This window comes from Pelodiscus sinensis, chromosome 2 (genome assembly GCF_049634645.1).
Source record: "Pelodiscus sinensis isolate JC-2024 chromosome 2, ASM4963464v1, whole genome shotgun sequence".
Taxonomy (NCBI): Eukaryota; Metazoa; Chordata; order Testudines; family Trionychidae; genus Pelodiscus; species Pelodiscus sinensis.
Genome location: NC_134712.1, coordinates 33242045 through 33261261, shown reverse-complemented (window position 1 = coordinate 33261261; position 19217 = coordinate 33242045). Strand labels below are relative to the sequence as shown.

General features: G+C 46.0%; 1 protein-coding gene across 1 annotated transcript in view; it reads left to right on the top strand.

Annotated features, from left to right (window-relative positions):
• The window catches only part of RIMS2 (regulating synaptic membrane exocytosis 2), a 517795-nt gene that overhangs the window by 80825 nt on the left and 417753 nt on the right, over positions 1-19217 (top strand). Inside the window, exon 2 of the mRNA XM_075920242.1 lies at positions 17088-18013. Within this exon, the coding sequence (XP_075776357.1) occupies positions 17088-18013 (926 nt within the window). The remainder of the gene's footprint in view (positions 1-17087; positions 18014-19217) is intronic.

The window sequence follows — 19217 nt, the reverse complement described above, 5'->3', positions numbered from 1 at the left end:
AACTGCAATGTGATTTTTCATGCTTCAGTAAATTTTATAACCTTCCTTGCAGGCTTAACTCATTATTGTTTGAAAATTCTGAGATATAAAGCATTACTGAGGTGCAAGGTATTCTTACAAAATGTAGTTTCTAATGAGATTATGGAATTGAGAAATTAAGAGATAGTTCAGATAAATTTTATTTAGTGATTTGCTTACACAATTCAATGCTGGACCAACTGTAGCACTGTCTTCTCAAAGGAATATTAAAGAAGTCTGTAAAATGAATATATTTTCTGTGTATTACACTGTAGCCTGTTGAATTGATTCAGCATAAAAAACACAGGGTCATCTGCAGTGTTCCCTCTAAAATTTTCCATCCCTGAGTAGAATGGGTTTTGTCTTGTGCACCAATATTGAGGTCATGTGCGCTTATTCGGATGCATGCCTCTGTGGCACCCAACTTATTAACAAATACCTTATAAATATCTTAGGGTATGTCTACACTACCACCCTAGTTCGAAATAGGGTGGTAATGTAGGCAACCGGAGTTGCAAATGAAGCCCGGGATTTGAATTTCCTGGGCTTCATTTGCATAAAGCCGGGCACCGCCATTTTTAAATGTCCGCTAGTGCGGACTCCGTGCTGCGCAGCTACACGCGGCACGGACTAGGTAGTTCGGACTAGGCTTCCTAGTAGGAATAAGAGATCCTCTAGAAAAGGGCTTTATTCCGGAGGATCGCACCAGTCTAGACGCTTTTTTTCTGGCTTTTCCCCAAGCCGGAAAAAAAGCGGTGGACATATTTATTTAAATCCGCAGGGGATATTTAAATCCCCCGCGGATTTCCCTATCCTGACTTACCTGATTTGCATGGCTTTTCCGGAAATTGTGGCCAGTGTAGACGTAGCCTATGTGATAATCAGGAGAAGGTACATCTGGGAAGAAAGTGAACGTAGTTTCAAGCATTTTTAGAAGAAGAGGTTAATAGTCTTATAAACTGGAGCAATATCAGTTTATTGAAATGTATGCAAAATGGTAACTTATACAGAATATGATTCAGCAATACTGCATTAGCAACACTATGTACACAGAATGAGAAAATTACTGAAATTAATACAGATACAGCAGTAACACTTACAAAACAGATAAAATTTGGCTGGATTAATTAGTTTTAAAAGGGAAATATAAGGAAATCATATATATAGTAGCCCAATGTCTGAGACTCTGTAATGCTGTAGCATTACGTTTTGCCTCTGAGGGGCACTGTTGCCTCTTGCCATGACGCTCAGCTGACTTTTGCACTGCTTGCGCCGCTTACACGGAATGAGGTTTAACTGTTAATTCGAACTAAGGGGTTTATTTTGAAATCATGCTTCTCTGCCGCATGTAGATGCGGGCAGTTATTCCGGGCTAGTCAGTTTCCAAAATGGTGACTGCCTGGGAACATGCTAATGAAGCGTGGGATATTTAAATCCCATGCTTCATTTGAAATTTCGGTCACCCTCATTAGCCTCCCTAGTTTGAACTAGGGGGCTAGTATAGACGTACCCTTCACAGGGGAGCAAGCGAAGGAAGTGGCTGTTTGGGCTCCCCCACGGCGGCCCGGCTGAGCGGGGCACAACTCAGCCAAGCACCACGGCAGGAGGCAACGGGGGGCAGGGCAGTGAAGTACATGGCTGGGCCCCACACCCTGGCCGTGAACAGAACTTGGTCAGGTGATGGGGCGCAGAAACGAGGGGGAGGGGGAGGGGAAGGAGGAGGAGGGAGGACAACTGGGAGGTTGCAGGATCAGTGCTGGGGTGAAGGGAAACAGTGCAGGGGGGCAGTTGGAGTAGGCAGCCGCTCTGCCGGGCTGCCGCGCAGGAGCTAGCGGTGCAAACAGCCATTTGGGCTCCGGGCTCCCCATGCAGGAGGGGGAGGAGAAGAGAAAGAGAGTGAGAGGCAGGAGGGGGAGAAGAGAAAGAGAGATGGAGAGAGAGGCAGGAGATGGAGGAGAGCTGAGAGAGAGAGAGGGGGAGGCAGTAGGAGGGGGGGGGGGGGAGAGAGAGAGACAGAGCAAGAGACCGGAGGCTCAGGAGAGAAGACCGAGATAGAAAGGGAATAGGACATGGAGGAGAGACCTGAAAATCCTGTTTTATGATGGGCTAATTGGCTAGTATTTTAATAGAAGAATCTCATTGTAGAAGCACAGAAAAGACCCTGAATATTTCAGCCTGATCTCAACTGTGCAGGATTCTCTTTTTAGATCCAGATCCATGATGTTTTGAGCATTCAGCTTCTACTCTTTCAGTGGCATTTGAGGATTTATACCCTGCATAGAGAATTAACTAAAATCAGGGGTAACCCCTCAGAATTTTTTTACATAATAATGACCATCAATTTCTGTGGAGTTATATCTGCTGCAGCTATTTACCTCAGTTCCTCACTTGACAAGTTCATGCAATACTCAGTCACTGCCTTCAGCTTCAGCCTCTCCATCACTGAGAGGTGACATGGGCTGCTGGAAATGGAGCAAGTCTGGGTAGGTTCCCCAGGGTTAGCCTTGGTGCAAGAGTTGTCTTATAACTACCCACACTGACCACTCTGGTTAGGCCCCGTTAGCTCTTCCTCAGATGAAAGGCATGGTAGGGCCAAAACTTAGTGAGTTGCATTGCAGCCTAGTTCAGAGGGGTTGCAGCACCCTCTGACATGATGCAAAGCCAAATCTGAGCAGTGCTCCAACACCATGTATTCCATGTTTCACTACCACTCCCTGAATTTTACTCCCTCATGTTGACAGAGGTCCAGTGGGCTACACATGAATGGGCAGTAGGATGGCTTGTTCTCCTCTTTCCCAATATAAATGGACAAATAGCACTTTGTCACTTGGGTCCAAGTATCGTATGCATCCTTTTGGGATCCAAACATGGAAGGTTAGGGTTGCCAAATTGTTTCAACAAAAATACTGGTCACACTTGACATTACATCACAATCTACATTACATCTTACTTTGAAAATACTGGACATTTATATTTTCTCAATTTGTTTCTCGAACAGAATGCTCAAATACTGGACTGTCCGGTTCAAACCCAGACACCTGGCAACCCTATGCAAGGCCCGAAATGTCTCCAGTTCAGGTCCAGGCACTATTTTTTGCATATATTTAAGGGATGTTTTCTTAGCTACTTCCCTAAATCTTACTGGAGGTTAGGAACCTCTGCATTTTTGAAAATCTCACTAGTGCCTGTCTTTATCTTTAGGCACCTAGATACCTTTAAAATATGGCCCTTAAAACCTATTAATTGTTAAGCAGTCACTCAAAAGACCCAAAATATTAATAGCCAAATAAAGTGATTATCTAATAAAGGAGGAAGAAAGTGTGTTCCTTATATTTGGAGACTTTTTGGGGGTGGTCTCTTACAGCAGAGCAGTATATAATATGAAATAAATAATATAATATAAAATATAAAAGCAGGCCATATATAATATAAAATAAAAGGGGAAATGACTTTTCCCCTTTACTGAAACAAATGCACCTACAGTAAAAAGTCAGTATAGTTTTTCTGATGCTGGATATATGAAAAGTATTTCTCAACAAACTCCTTTTAAGTCTTCATAGATACTGAGGATAATTTGTCAGATCTATAACACTGAAATATTTGTAACTTTAAAAATCCAGAAAAATTAAATATTTTTTTTACAACAGACACACCAACGAAAACCTCAATAAAGTAAATACATCATCTTTCCAATTCTATTGCATTTATGTATGATGGAAACCTTTTGAAATTGACTTTCAAATTTATATTTGTATTTCAGTAATTTAGTTTTGTAAGAAATGAAAAGCAAGCATTTTGTTAAGTATAATGAGACTATGCAACTATGCAACTAATGATTATATTTATTAATAGATTACTATAGTCTAGGCTAAACCAAGTTTATGTTTATCTATACAATAACATCTCAGCTTTGTGAAAACTGTAAGCATTTGTATATACATTTGGTGTCCAAACCAAAGTACAACTGTGGATTTTCCTTTTGGAGTCTCATCAAGCTTAGGCTGCTTCCCCTGAAATAATTACCATCAGAGGAGGGGGGAATTATTCCTTCTCTACATTGCTTTAAATATTTACCGTCCAACTTTTCCAGCACAGTGTGCGGAAGAGAATTGAGTAAATTCACTGTTTGAACAGAAAAACAGCTGAGCTTCTTGCATTTCTATGGTACTAGTGATGTCACTGGCATGTTGTCAACAAGCCCCCCCCCCATATGAAGTTAAGCCTGAGACACACAGCTAATGTCATAGGGTATGTCTACACTACCCTCCTATTTCGAAATAGGAGGGTAATGTAGGCATACCGCAATTGCAAATGAAGCCCGGGATTTGAATTTCCCGGGCTTCATTTGCATAAGCGGGGCACCGCCATTTTTAAATCCCCACTCGTTCGAACCCCGTGCCGCGCGGCTACACGCGGCACGAACTAGGTAGTTTGAACTAGGCATTCCACGAGGAGTAACGGTAGTTCGAACTAGGAAGCCTAGTTTGAACTACCTAGTTCGTGCCGCGTGTAGCCGCGCGGCACGGGGTTCGAACCAGCCGGGATTTAAAAATGGCAGCGCCCCACTTATGCAAATGAAGCCCGGGAAATTCAAATCCCGGGCTTCATTTGCAATTGCGGTATGCCTACATTACCCCACTAGTTCGAACTAGCGGGGTAGTGTAGACATACCCATAGATCTGTAAAAGAAAAAAAAGGAAGACTTTAAAAATATGCTAGTGTGAATTAATAGCAAACATATGTGAAGGTTGATAGGATTTTTTTTCTTTGCAGTTCATCTTTGATCTCTCAGTTTTCACTTCTGTAAAATTAAGATAATATTTATCAAATGTGCCTCATATCTGTGTTTAAATACAGTATTTGTGAAACCCTTGTAAGTTGAAAAATACTATATTTGTTATTTAAAAGGAGCAGAAATCAAGCTGCCTGTGCTCATTTTATAGCCAAATCTTGACCTTTTCAAAAAATGTGTTAATTTGCACATCAGAATTATTTGCAAGTCTGGTTTAGCTTTAAATGTGCCAATGGACTTCTATGAATACAGCAGTAATGATTTCCCTTGGTGCGTCTAAGTGAGGGAACAAAATGAAGGGTTTTTATAAGACACCTTAAAAGTAGTTAACAGCAAAGAATGGATTAGTCAAAAGCTCATAATGATCAGCGGGAATTAGATTGTAATCTAAAAATAACAACAGCTCTATAAGGTGGTGTTGTAGCCATATCGATCCTAGGATATTAGAGAGATAAGATGAGATTCTACTCTGAGAAAGGTGAAGTTGCAGGTAAGGCACCTGTGTGGGTTCACTGTGAGACCAGGAAGTGGTCAAATTATGAATGGTAGGAGAGAAAGCAGCAAAATAAAGACAGTAGACTTCAAAAAGGCATGCTTTAGCAAATTCAGAAGTTTGGTAGGAAAGATCCAATGGGAAGCAAATTGAAGTGAAGGAAAGAGTTTAGGACATTTGGCAATTTTTTAAAAGAGACATGATTAAGATTGGAAGAGCAAACAATGCCTATGTATAGAAAAGACAGAGAGAGGCCACCCTGGCTTATCCAAGAAATTTTCAATGACCTGAAACCTAGAAAAGAGTCATACAAGAAATGGAAACTAGTTCATATTACAAAGGATTAATATAATAAACCAATACCAAGTGTAGGGACAACATTAAAAAGGCCAAATCAAAATTGAGATTAAGCTAGCCATGGATATAAAACATAACAATAAAGCATTTTACAAATGAATGGGAAGCACAAGGAAGACCAGGAACACTATTAACTGAGGAGGGAAAAAACAATAACAGAAAATGCAGTGATGGCCAAAATGTTAAATTCTTCTTTTGTTTTATTTTCATCTAAAAAGTTAGCTTTGTTTGGAGGCATAACATAGAGAACATGGAACACATCCAGCCCACTTAATTAGCTTCATTAACACGGGTCCTGAAATTGACAGGCACTTCTTTGGCTATTTTATTTATATATATATATATATATATATAGGTTTCTGTTATTTCCACTGCAATTCGTCTGATGAAGTCGAGTTTACCTATGAAAACTCATGATTCTATCTATTATGGTTAGTCTCTAAGGGTATGTCTACACTAGTCCCCTAGTTTGAACTAGGGAGGCTAATGTAGGCATTCGAAGTTGCAAATGAAGCCCGGGATTTAAATATCTTGGGCTTTATTTGCACCTTCCCATCCGGTCACCATTTTTACATTCCACTAGTCTGAAGTAACTTCCCTCGGCTACACGCAGCGGTGAAACGGCAATTCGAACTAAGTCCTGTTATTTTGAAATAACTTTGCTGTGTAGAGGTACTCTTAGGGTGTGTCTAGATTACATGGCTCCATTGATGAAGCCATGTAGATGAGTTTACTCGGCAAAGGGAAATGAAGCAGTGATTTAAATAATCGCCGCTTCATTTACATCAAAATGGCCGCCGCGCAGTGCCAATCAGCTGTTTATCGGCATAGTGCGGCAATCTAGACGGGGATCTGCTGACCCCAGACCTCCTTCATTGGCAGATCCTTTATGCCTTGTGAAACGAGGCTTACAGGATCTGGTGATGAAGGGTTCTGGGGTTGGCAGATCCCCTTCTAGACTGCTGTGCTGTGTCGACAAACAGCTGATCGGCACAGCGCGGCAGCCATTTTGATGTAAATGAAGCGGCGATTATTTAAATCACTGCTTCATTTCCCTTTGCCGAGTAAACTCATCTACATGGCTTCATCAATGGAGCCATGTAATCTAGACACACCCTAAGAGTACCTCTACACAGCAAAGTTATTTCAAAATAACAGCCGTTATTTCGAAATAACTTTCCTAGCGTCTACACAACCAAACCACTATTTTGAAATTAATTTGAAATAGTGGAGCGCTTATTTCAAATTGGGTAAACCTCATTCCACAAGGAATAATGCCAAATTCGAAATAGCTAAATCGAAATAAGCGCTGTGTAGACGCTTAATCTGCAATGGGGGCCTCCAGCCCTTCCCAGGGTGCTCTGGTGGCCACTCTGGACACAACCAGGAAAACTCTTCTGCTCCCCGCCCAGCCCTTAAAGGGGTAGACTCTGGCCACAGTGCCTGTGCCAGCTGCAAGCCTGCCAGCACAGAGCCAGCATTCCATGCACCTGGCCCAGCATGAGCCAGCAACCCACTGGCACCCAGCCTTCCACCACTCCCTAGGAGCAGGCTGGCAGCTCCCAAGAGCCTGCCAGGGGCCGCAAAAGGCGGGCGCCTTCCTGGTCTAGTGTGGAGATTGTGGACCTCATTGAGGTTTGGGGCGAAGCCTCCAATGTCCATGATCTCTGCACTAGATGCAGGAATGCCGCCACGTACAGGCGAATGGCTGACAGCCTGGCCACCAAAGGCCACATGTACAGCCAGGAGCAGGTGCGTATGAAAATCAAAGAGCTGCGGCAGGCCTATGCCAGGGCCTCAGGGGGCAGATCCTAACCAGAGGCTGACCCAGACCTCTGCCCCTATTATGATGCCCTAGACCGCATACTGGGAGGTCAGAAGGTCCATGCTCCCCAGGTGGTCATTGACCCTAGGGCCGAGGGCCCTGCCCATGACACCGAGGAGAAGGAGGAGGAGGACTACGGCCAGCAGTCGCAGGAGCCTGAAGGGAGCATGGCACTCACCCAGGACCCCTGAAGCATCACAGAACCCATGTCACCAGTGTCATCTGAGGCCTGGGAGCCCTCGACATGTGAGTGCCATAACTATCCCCTTATGAAGGGTGGGGGGAGGGGAGGGAGAGGGAGACCAGGGACCGCGTGTGTGGGCCTTGCTGACCACGTTGCATGCAGCAACCTATGCATATGCTGTGCCACCCTGGGCATGTGACCCCGGCTGGCTGCCACACAGGGGCCCTGGCCTGTTACCCACACGCGTGTACGTATGAAGGCACATGACATACTACTGACCCCGGGGAGGGACACTGCACGATGCCTTCCCTCCACGAGCCCCCTCTACACAGAGGCAGGGCACATCTCCCCTTCCCCTCTACCCTGACAATAGATACAGCACAGTGGCATAGGTGCAGTCCTGGGCCAGTTCACACTCCCAGAGATAGCAGGACATGCCAAACATGGCCTGTGTGCAAGCACGTCGGTTACGATGGTGTGGAGACCTGTCGCCCTCGCCATGCAGAGGGGGACTGGGCTTCACCCGCCGTGTCCCCAGGGATAACTGACCACTTCTCTTGTTTCTCTACAACTGCAGCAGCTACAATTGAAAGGTGCACCACCCTGCCCAGGACAGCCTCCCGCACCCGGGCCAGCAGGAGGAGTAACCAGGAGGAGTACCAGTGGCAGCATCTGGGGATCCTATGAGGCCAGCACTGCACCCTCGACCACTGGATACATGAAAACCTGCAGCTGCGGTGAGAGAGCTGGCGAGAATTGCTTGCCCAGGGCCGTGCCATCTCCGACACCTGCAGACCCACCCTGGTGCAGAGATTGCTGCCTCCTGCTGCTCCAGCCCCAGCTTCTGCCCCAGCTCCCACTCCTCCTCCCACTTCTTCCTCCCTCCCGCTACGTACCCCACCCTCCATACCCGCTCCCCCTGGGAACGCCGAGGCCCCCTAACGCGCAGTGCTGGGAGACAGGTGGGCCAGCAAGACCCCCAACCCTGAGCTTCTCCTTCCCCTTCCTCCCCTCACCTTCCCCTTCTAGGTTTCCCCCTCCCACCTCCTTTCCCACCTCCCCCAGTTATGTTCAATAAACAGAGTTTGTTTTTGTCAACACATGTGTCTTTATTTAATAGGAAAGGGGGTTAGGGAGGGGTCAGTGAAAGGATGTGAGGGTGAAATGAGGCACAAGCCCACAGTGGGGCACACCAGGGAGACTTTAGCCCTCCTTCAGGTGGAAGCTCTCACGCAGGGTCTCCCGGATACGGACAGCCCCACAGCTGGCAGCCATGCGGGGCTGCGCATACAGGCCAGCCAAGTGGTCGGCCTCTGCCATCCAGCCTGGCAGGAAAGCCTCCCCCTTCCTCTCGCACAAATTATGCAGCTCACAACACGCTGCTACCACGTGCGGAATAGTCCTCATCCCCCACCAGGCACACCCACGTCCACAACCCTGATGTGGTGGTCGGGGAAAAAAGTCCCGGCGTGCAGCCTTTGGCAGATGGAGGAGCTGCGGTAAACCCGTGAGTCGTGTGCTTTGCCGGACCAGCCCACGTTAATGTCCACAAACTGGTCCCGGTGGTCAGACACAGCCTGCAGGATGACCAAGAAGTATCCCTTCTGGTTGATGTACAGGGAGGCCTGGAGGTCTGGCGCACAGGTGGGTATTTGTGTCCCGTAGATTGCGTTCCCCCCCCCCGCAGTTGGGGAAGCCCAGGGCACCAAACCCCTTGATCACTGCGTCCACATCAGTGAGGCGGATGACTCTGTGGAGCAGCACTCTGTTGATGGCCTTGACCATGTGCAGAGGGACACACAAAACCACCAACAGTCACTGGGGTGCCTGGATGGCTGAGAGTTCTCTTTCCCTGCCACTGCCCCACGCTCCCACTCTCAGGAGCAACCCCCCACTGCAATCCTGGCCACCGAAAGCAGTCCATAGTGCGGGTGGGACAGAACAAACCCTCCCGTGGAGGGGACTTGCACCCGCCCTTTTCCCTAGGGCAGCTCATCCCCTCCTTGCACCCCCTCTCCTGGCACAGTGGCTGGAGATTGCCATACCTGCATGAGCACTGCTCCGACGGTGGAACTTCCCACACCGAACTGGTTCGCCACAGATCGGTAGCTATCTGGCATGGAGAGCTTCCAGAGGGTGATGGCCACATGCTTGTGTAGGGGAATGGCAGGCCTCATATGCATGTCCCGTCACCGCAGAGCAGTGACGAGCTACTCACAGAGCTCGAGTGTCCTTCTTCATCCTGAAGTTCTGGGTCCATTGTTTGTCTCCCCAGTGCTCCAGGATGATGTGGTCCCAGCAGTCGCTGCTGGTGTCCAGACACCAGATGCAGCGGGGCACGCTGGCATCTGGGAGCTACAGCTGCTCCTCCCTGTCCCCCAGGACAGTCTGGAGGATGGTGTGGGGGTTGGGCTGCATCAGATACTGCGAGGCAGCCTACAGAAAGCACAACCAGGCTTGCAACAACACGTCCAAAAGAAGCACCAGAGTGCTCAGGGGTAGCTCTGGCTCCATTTGGTGTCCCGAGTCAGGGCAACCAAAGCAGACAGAGACAAAAATGCTTTGCTGTCTGTCAGGGGGTGTGCCCCTGACAGGGGTCACGGCCCCCTTCTACTGGCCCGTGCCTCGGTCCAGGCCCTTCTCTCAGGGCATATACAGTACTCAAAGTCTCAAAAGTCCCAGCCCCTCTCTCAGGGCATATACGGTACCCAAAGTCTCAAAAGTCCCGGCCCCTCTCTCAGGGCATATATGGTAGTAGAGGCCTAGCCGCTCGAAGAAGCCTCTCCTGGCCCGGGGTTTGATTATCCCGGGCAGGGGGAATGAGTGGTAGGGGGACCCGGGCCCTCCCTCTCCACTGGGTCCCAGCCCAGGACCCTTTATGCAGGGCCTATGGCTCCTGCCGGCTCAGCGGGGAATCCGGCCGATACACGCCAAGCCAAACTTTGTATCCTTTGCCCTGGGCTGCTTCCTACCACGCCCTGGTTCCCCTGGGGTCCATTTGCCTCTGAGGCAGTACTTGCCGGTGTTGTGGGCATGCTCCTGTCACCCTGGGGCGGTGGCTGCTTTCTCTGTGTCAGGGTCAGGCATGAGCAGCGACTCCAGTCTCAGCGGCTGCAGAAACACTGGCCCGGCCTGGTCTACCCCCTCACCCTGCGGTCTCCCTGACTGCAGGGATCCCTCTACTTTTATACCCGGCCTCTGCTGGGAGCATGCCCAGCAGGATCGGAGGGGCGGGGCCTTCTCAGCCAGCTGGGCCTGGGCTACCCCCTGTCCGTCAGTGTGGGGCCTGTCCGCCCCGTCACACTGTCCCTCAGCGAGGTAGGCAAACAAGCAGGAAAAGCTGAGAACCAGCTGTCCAGGGGGATCCCTTTAAGCACAAGCCTCAGATAACCTCAGGAAGCAGCCACAGAAAGTAACTACTGACCCGATGCCCTACTGGACGCAGTTTCAGCTGGCCTTAAATGCAATTCAGCATCCAATCAGTGTGGATGTGCTATTTTGAAATAACAGAATGCTATTTCAAAATGCATTTTGTGTATAGATGCGTTATTTTGAAATACTTTATTTTGAATTAACTATTTTGAAATAAGATATTTTGAAATAATGCTGTAGTGTAGACATACCTAAGGGTATGTCTACACAGCAAAGTTATTTTGGAATAATGTCTGTTATTCCAAAATAACTATGCAAGTATCTACATAGCAATAGCATTATTTCAAAATAATTTCAAAATAATGGGAGGCTTATTTTGGTGTTAGTAAACCTCATTCTATGAGGAATAATGTCTCTTCCAAAATAGCTATTTTGAAATAGGAGGCTGTATAGACAGGGCAGATGCAGTTACTTTGCAATAAGGGTCCTCCAGTCCTTCCCAAGGTGCCCTACTGTCTGCTCTGTCCACACTCAGGGTACGTCTAGACTACATGCCTCTGTCGCCAGAGGCATGTAGATTAGGCTACCCGACACAGTAAAATGAAGCGGCGATTTAAATAATCGCCACTTCATTTAAATTTACATGGCTGCTGCGCTGAGCCGACAAACAGCTGATTAGCTGTTTGTCGGCTCAGCGAGATAGTCTGGACGCGCGGGTGTCGACAGCAAAGGTATTTGTCGACCACCCAGGTAAACCTCATCCCAGGAGGTTTACCTGGGTGGTCGACAAATACCTTTGATGTCGGCAGGGGAGCATCCAGACTATCGCGCTGAGCCGACAAACAGCTGATGAGCTGTTTGTCGGCTCAGCGCAGCAGCCATGTAAATTTAAATGAAGCGGCGATTATTTAAATCGCCGCTTCATTTTACTGTGTCGGGTAGCCTAATCTACATGCCTCTGGCGACAGAGGCATGTAGTCTAGACATACCCTCGGACAAACTCTATAGTCCCTCCTTCCCCTGGAGCCCTTAAAGCTGGCACCTCAAGGGAAAAGGCTTGTGGCTAGCAGGAGGCCCCGACAGCCCTGAACCACCAAGCAGCTGCCACAGCTTCCCTTTGGGTGACATGATCCAGTCTGTAGCTCCCACCAAGCCCTCAACTGGCTCCCAGGCACCTGCCCAGAGCCAAAAGAGATGTGCACCTTCCTAGTCTCGTGCGGAGATCCTGGACTTATTAAATTTTGGGGTGATGAGACCAACCTCCAGGATTTCCGCACCAAGCGCAGGAATGCTAATGTCTATGACTGCATGGCCGAGAACTTGACCAACAAGGGGTTCATCCGTACCCAGGAGCAGGTGTGGATGAAAGTCAAAGAGCTCTGTCAGGCATATGTCATGGCCAGGGAGGCCAGCTCCCACTCTGGGACAGAATCTCATACCTGCCCCTGCAATGAGGACCTGGACTACATCCTGGGGGTGCACAGTCCCATCATCCCTTTCCCCTGGTAGTGGACTTGGGGCTCGAAACAGTCCTCCTCCTCCTCCTGAGGGACAGAGAAGAGGAGGAGGAGGAGGAGCAGGACGACACCAACACGATGACTGTCCTGATCCTGGAGCCAGTACCCCATGCTGTGGACGTGTCCCAGGCATCGTCTGAAGCTGGGGAATGGACAGCACATGAGTGCCATCACGTTCCCTTCACACGGGGTGGAGGTGATGGGTGGCGAGGGGTAGCTGGGCACTTCTTGCTTGGCCCATGGGGCCTAGGGATCACACAGAAGCCTGTGTATGTAGGAGCTCATGCCATGCCGCTCCTGGCCACTCAGCATCAGGGGGCTGCCACAGAGGACTCTTGTGTTATTGGCCACAGGGTGTCTGTAGAGGCTTGCCGTACTCATGATACCGGGATGGAACACTCTCCCTCCAAAAGCCACCTACGCTCAGGATACGAGAGTGGGACACCCTCCATCCAGCATCTGAACTGTGCCTTCAAATGCCCAAAGGCACCCTCAACAACCATGCGCGCTCTGCTGAACCTGGCGTTGAACCGTTCCTGAGGGTGGTTGAGGTGGCCAGTGTATGGCTTCATGAACCAGGGCAAGAGAGGATAGGCTGCTTCCTACACTATGCACATGGGCATGTCCACGTCCCCAACCCTGATGGTGCAGAGGAAGAAAAATGTTCTGGCATGCAGCTTCTCGAAGATGCTCGAGTTGTGAAAGACACGGGCATCATGTGCCTTCCCTGATCACCTGACATAGGTGTCCATAAACTGGCCTCGGTGGTCTGTGATGGTCTGCAGGACTATCAAAAATTATCCTTTCTGGTTGATGTAGAGAGATGCCTGGTGGTCAGGGGCCTGAATGGGGATGTGGGTGCAATTAATAGCCCCTCCTCCCTCCCGCAGTTGGGGAAGCCCATGTGGGCAAAGCTGGCGACAGTGGTGTCCATATCGCCGAGCTGGATGACCCTGCACAACAGTATGGTGTTGATGGCCCACACCACCTATAGAAGGAGACAGACAGTGAATCACACCGGAGCCAGGGCTCTTGGGAGGTCCCCCAGCACACCCCTGCTCCCCCCACACCAACAAACACCAGAAGCAACCCCCCCACTTACCCCATCCCCAGGCAAGGCTTTGTGAGGGCAGTTCTGAAAAGGCTCCCCCCCCGCCATCTCCACTTTTCCTAGGGAATCCCATTCCAGCAGTCCACCCTCCCTCCTGTGACAGTAGCCTGAGAGCAACATACCTACATGAGGAGAGCCCCGATGGTCAGTCTTCCCACGCTGAACTGGTTCCCGATGGATCGGTAGCTATTCGGTGTGGCAAGCTTCCAGAGAGCTATGGCAACACACTTCTGGAGGGGGATGGCAGGCCTCATGTGACCTGAGGGCAGGGGAGAGCCACTCAGAGCTCCAGAAATGTGTCTTTCCTCATCCTGAAATTCTGAAGCCACTGCTGGTCTTCCCACTGCTCCATGATGAGCCGGTCCCACCAGTTGGCACTGGTGTCCAGACATCACAATCAGCAGTGCACGGTGGGAAGGTGGGATTCGGTTGTATGAGCTGTACCTGCAGAGATCCAAGAAAGGTCTCCCAGAGGAGCTGGGGGTGGGCTTCCCACACAGCCTGGCTGGCAGCCTGCAGAAACTGCTGTATTACTTGCAGCATAAGCTGCAATATCCATAGACTGCCAAGAGGCAGCTTTGGCTCAATAGCTGGCAAGCTGAGGTGTCTGCAAGGGCAACCACAGCAGGCAAAAGGAAAGGTTTTGCTGTCCCTTGAGGAGATAGGCAAAGGGAAAAAAGCTGGAAACACTGCTGTACAGGGGGTCCTTTTAAGCAAGAGCCTCAGATAGCTTCAAGCAGCAGCCACACGAAGTGGGTGCTGACCTGATGCCTTGCCTGAAGTGGTTCCGGGTGGCCTTAAGTGTGATTCAGTGTCCAATGAGCGTGGACACTCTATTTTGAAATAGCTAAGCACTACTACATTTGGCATTTAGACACACTATTTCAAAATATCTTCTTAAATAGCGTATTTCAAAATAAATGTGCCATGTAGACATAGCCTAAAGTGCCACAAGATTGCTCATTGTTTTTATAGAGAACATCAGTATAACTGGGGTAGGAGCTGATACTAAAATAGGGAAGGAACAAGCTAGATATCTTCAAGTTGGCAGGCCTGTTGAAATACATCCTAAAATACCCAGGAAAAAGGATGAAGAAATCCCTTAGTCATTGGTGTTTATCCTTAAGAAATAAGGATGGAAGACATAATTGAGGACTGGAAAAAAAGCAAATATAATACCTGTCTTTTAAAACAACAATAAAGACAAGCCATCTTAACTTCAGTGCCTGGAAAAGTAATGGAGCAATTAATCAAACGTTCAGTTTGTAAGCACCTAGAAGAAAATAAGATAAGTAACAGTCAATGTGGATTTGTAAAGAACAAATCATATAACCCAATCTAATATTCCTCTACAGGAATGGTGGGAAGTGGTAAATATGGTATATCTTGGCTTAAGTATGGCTTCTTATACTATCTCTCATAACCTTCTGTAAACTAGATATAGACCGAGTCTAAATGAACCTACTATAAAGTACTATGAAGTGCACAATTGACTGGAAAACCTCACTTGCAGAGTAGTTATCAGTTGCTCACAATTGAGCCAGAAGGGCATATTGAGTGGAGTCCCACAGGAATCAGATCTAGGTCTGGTTTTATTCAATATCTTCATGAATTATTTAGATAATGGCCTAGAGAGTACACGTTTAAAGTTTTTCAGATGGTATCAAGCTAGGAGGGGTTACAAGTGCTTTGAAAAACAGGATTTAAATTTAAAATGATTGTGACCAGAGAAATGGTCTGAAATAAATAGGATGAAATTCAATAAGGAAAATACGCAGCACTGTAATAGGGAAGGAAAAATTGTAGAAATACAAAACAGGAAATGACTGCATAAAGAGGAGTACTGCAGAAAAGAAGCTGGTTTTTATTGTGGATCACACACTAAGTAAGGCTCAACAGCATAATACTGTTGCAAAAAAAACCCCACCAAAAATAAAAAAAAACAAAGAACAAACATTATCCTGGGATGTATTAGAAGGAGTGGTGTAAGAGACACAATAAGTAATTCTTCCATGCTAATGCCTCAGCTGGAGTAATGTGTGTAATTGGAGAAACTATAGAAGAGAACAACAAAAATAATTAAAGGGCTAGAAAACATGACCTACAAGTAAATATTGGAAGAAATGGGTTTCTTTAGATTGTAAAAGAAAAAAAAAAGATTAATGGGGGACATAACAGTCTTTAGGAACATAAAAGGATGTTTTACAGGAAATGATAAATTGTTCTTTTTTTTACCACTGAGGACACGTTATGAAGAAATGGGCTAAAATTTAGAAAAGGAGATTTAGGATAATTATTAAGAGAAACTTCCTAAGTGTAAGAGTTGTTGAACAGTAGAATAAATTACTCTACAATAGGGGAAATGTGAAATCTCCATCATTGGATGCTTTAATCAACAGGTGAGACGAACACATGTCAGGGATGGTGTAGATCAGGGCTACTCAACTTTGGAAGCCCCAGGGACCAGAATGATACTCACAGCACATGCCGAGGGCTGCAACATAAGTGTGGTTGCATATACATGCAAATATGTATGGAAATAGCTGCTTTCACACTGACAGGCATAAATACAAAGATTAAGGCAAGACTGCACACCACACAGGCCTGATTTAAGTCAGTTCTGCTGATATTAATAAAATGCAATATTTAATCAATTTCCATCCAATTGACAGCACTTTTAATGAGCAATGACATTCCTGGAATTTAATTATTAAAACACATATCAACAGAAGACCATTATATTGATCAATTAGGTTTTTTTGGCTCCCGCCTGCTGGCTTCATGTTGAGTCCCTCGTAAACCCAAACTGCACTGTGGGCCTCAAACAAACAGGCTGCAGGCCACATGTAGCCTATGGGAGGCGTGTTGATTAGCTCTGGTCTAGATAATATTTAGTCCTGCCTAGGTGCATGGGACAGGACTAGATAATCTATTGAGATCTCTTCCAGTCCTATATTTCTATAGTATATAATTAACTTATACTTTTATTGGCTTTACATTTACACGATGACTTATGTCATATAGAAGTTTGTAAGATGGCTGTCACGTTATAGAAGTGGCATGAGTACTTACATTCTGTTTTTGAAATGTTTAGTTGTTATGGCATTAACAATTTTTCTTTTTAATATTTTTGGCTTCAGTGAATTGTGAACCTTTAAGAAATATACAACATGGCAAATTCTCTTTAAGTTTCTGCAAAATAATAAAATAAAATAAAATAAAATAAAATAAAATAAAATAAAATAAAATAAAATAAAGAGGTGCGAGCACACATGCAATCAGGAAAGAAGTATGGAATGATTGTGTTTGAATCCGCTAACCACAGTACCTTCTTAGTCCATGTTAAGTAACAGATATATTTATGTTATTGGGAGCATGGTCAGAATTCTCTTACCTGTTGTTTGTCTTTATTACTTAGGAAAAGAAGCCCATCAGTATCGAGAGATCAGAACAGAAGATACGACCAAAGGGACGAGAGAGACGAATACTCACAATATGCTACATCAGACAGTGCAATGCCAAGGTCACCATCAGATTATACAGATAGACGATCACAACGTGGGTCTCAGCTATACGAAGAACCTGAACTTGGTGACTACAGAGATTCTAACAGAAGAATTCACAGACATTCCAAAGAGTATTCTGTAGAGGAAGATGATGTGCAGAACAGAGAAGAATATGAGAGGCAGAGGCGAGAAGAGGAATACCAGGCACGGTACCGAAGTGATCCTAATTTGGCTCGTTATCCTGTCAAACCACAACCATATGAGGAACAAATGCGTATTCATGCTGAAGTGTCCCGAGCACGCCATGAACGAAGACACAGTGATGTGTCATTGGCAAACACTGAACTGGAAGAGTCCCGGATATCTATGTTGAGGATGGAACGACCGTCAAGGCAAAGATCTATATCTGAGCGCAGAGCTCCCATGGAAAACCAACGTTCCTATTCGGTGGAAAGAACTAGAGAGGCTCAGGAACCAAGTCCCAATCGTCAGAGGACAACAAATCATAGCCCTCCAACACCTAGGAGGAGTCCAATTCCTCTGGATAGACCAGACATGAGGCGCACTGATTCATTAAGGAAACAGCAGCATTTGGATCCCAGTTCTGCTGTTCGGAAAACAAAACGTGAAAAAATGGAAACTATGTTAAGGAATGATTCACTCAGCTCAGATCAATCTGAGTCAGTAAGGCCTCCACCACCAAAGCCACATAAAACAAAAAAAGGAGGTAAAATGCGTCAGGTTTCATTGAGCAGCTCAGAAGAAGAATTGGCTTCTACTCCAGAATATACGAGCTGTGATGATGTAGAGATTGAAAGTGAAAGTGTTAGTGAAAAAGGTAAGATTTAAAACCTTTTTTACTATTGCAATATTTAATATGGGCCATTGTTTATTCCATTGTATTTTTATTTTATTTAATATACCAGATTAAATCATGTGACCTATATAGCAGTTCCCATGTGCTTTTCAGTTTCAATTTTCAATTTTATTTTATTTTTTGCTTTTTTTATGTTCAAATATGTTTAATGACAAATTTCAGTAAGGGTCACATGGAAAAGAGCAGTGCAGTTTATAAATTCATTTGGATACACTACTTATTTTTGAAAGGGACAACTGTGTCTGTGGAAAATTTTCAATTAGCTCTTTCAAATATCTGGGTTTTGTGGTCACATAAGATTTTCTTGGTCGAATGATTGGATGAAATCACAAATCTGTCAAAAGGCTACATTTTTAATGATGTTGGCTGAAACAGTAAAACATTTAGGATCAAATTCTTCCTTCATTTATGCTTGCGAAAGGTGAGTGACTTCAGAGTGGTTGCAAGGGTGAAAAAGAGAGAAGAATATGACCCCTATTTGTTAAATATGTGAATCTATTTAGCTGAGTGAATAGGAGATGAAATTTTGTGGTTCATATGGATTGTGCTTCAGAGTAAACATTCTAATTTTATGTTCCTGTAGTAGAAATGCTGATCTGACCACTCTGTTAATCAGAAAGTCAATTTGACTGTTTGTTAGGTGCATGCAAAAATGACTCTATTAATCTAACATTACAAAAATATCATTTCTTCCCCACTACAGACTAGAATGGTTTGAATTTGCTGATGTAAAAACCATATGAAAAGTCAGAACAGCAAAACTGGACTTGGAGTCTGAGTAGTCTTTAGGGATGCAAACTTTTTGAGTGCAGAAAATAAAACACCCTTGCCACATCCCTGTCCTGCCCCTTCTTCAAGGCCCCCCACTTCATCTCCCTCCTTTGCTCTCTCTCCTCCAACCTTGTTCACTTGTATATCTACACTACAGCATTTTTTCAAAATATCTTATTTTGAAATAGTTAATTCGAAACAAGATATTTCGAAATAACGCGTCTACACACAAAACACATTTCGAAATAGCGTTTTGCTATTTTGAAATAGTGCGTCCACACTGACTGGAGCTGAATTGAATTTAAGGTCAGCCGGAACCAGGTCCGGCAGGGCATCAGGTCAGGAGTTAATTTGTGCTTAAAGGGACCCCTCCACCCCCCGGACAGCCGGTTCT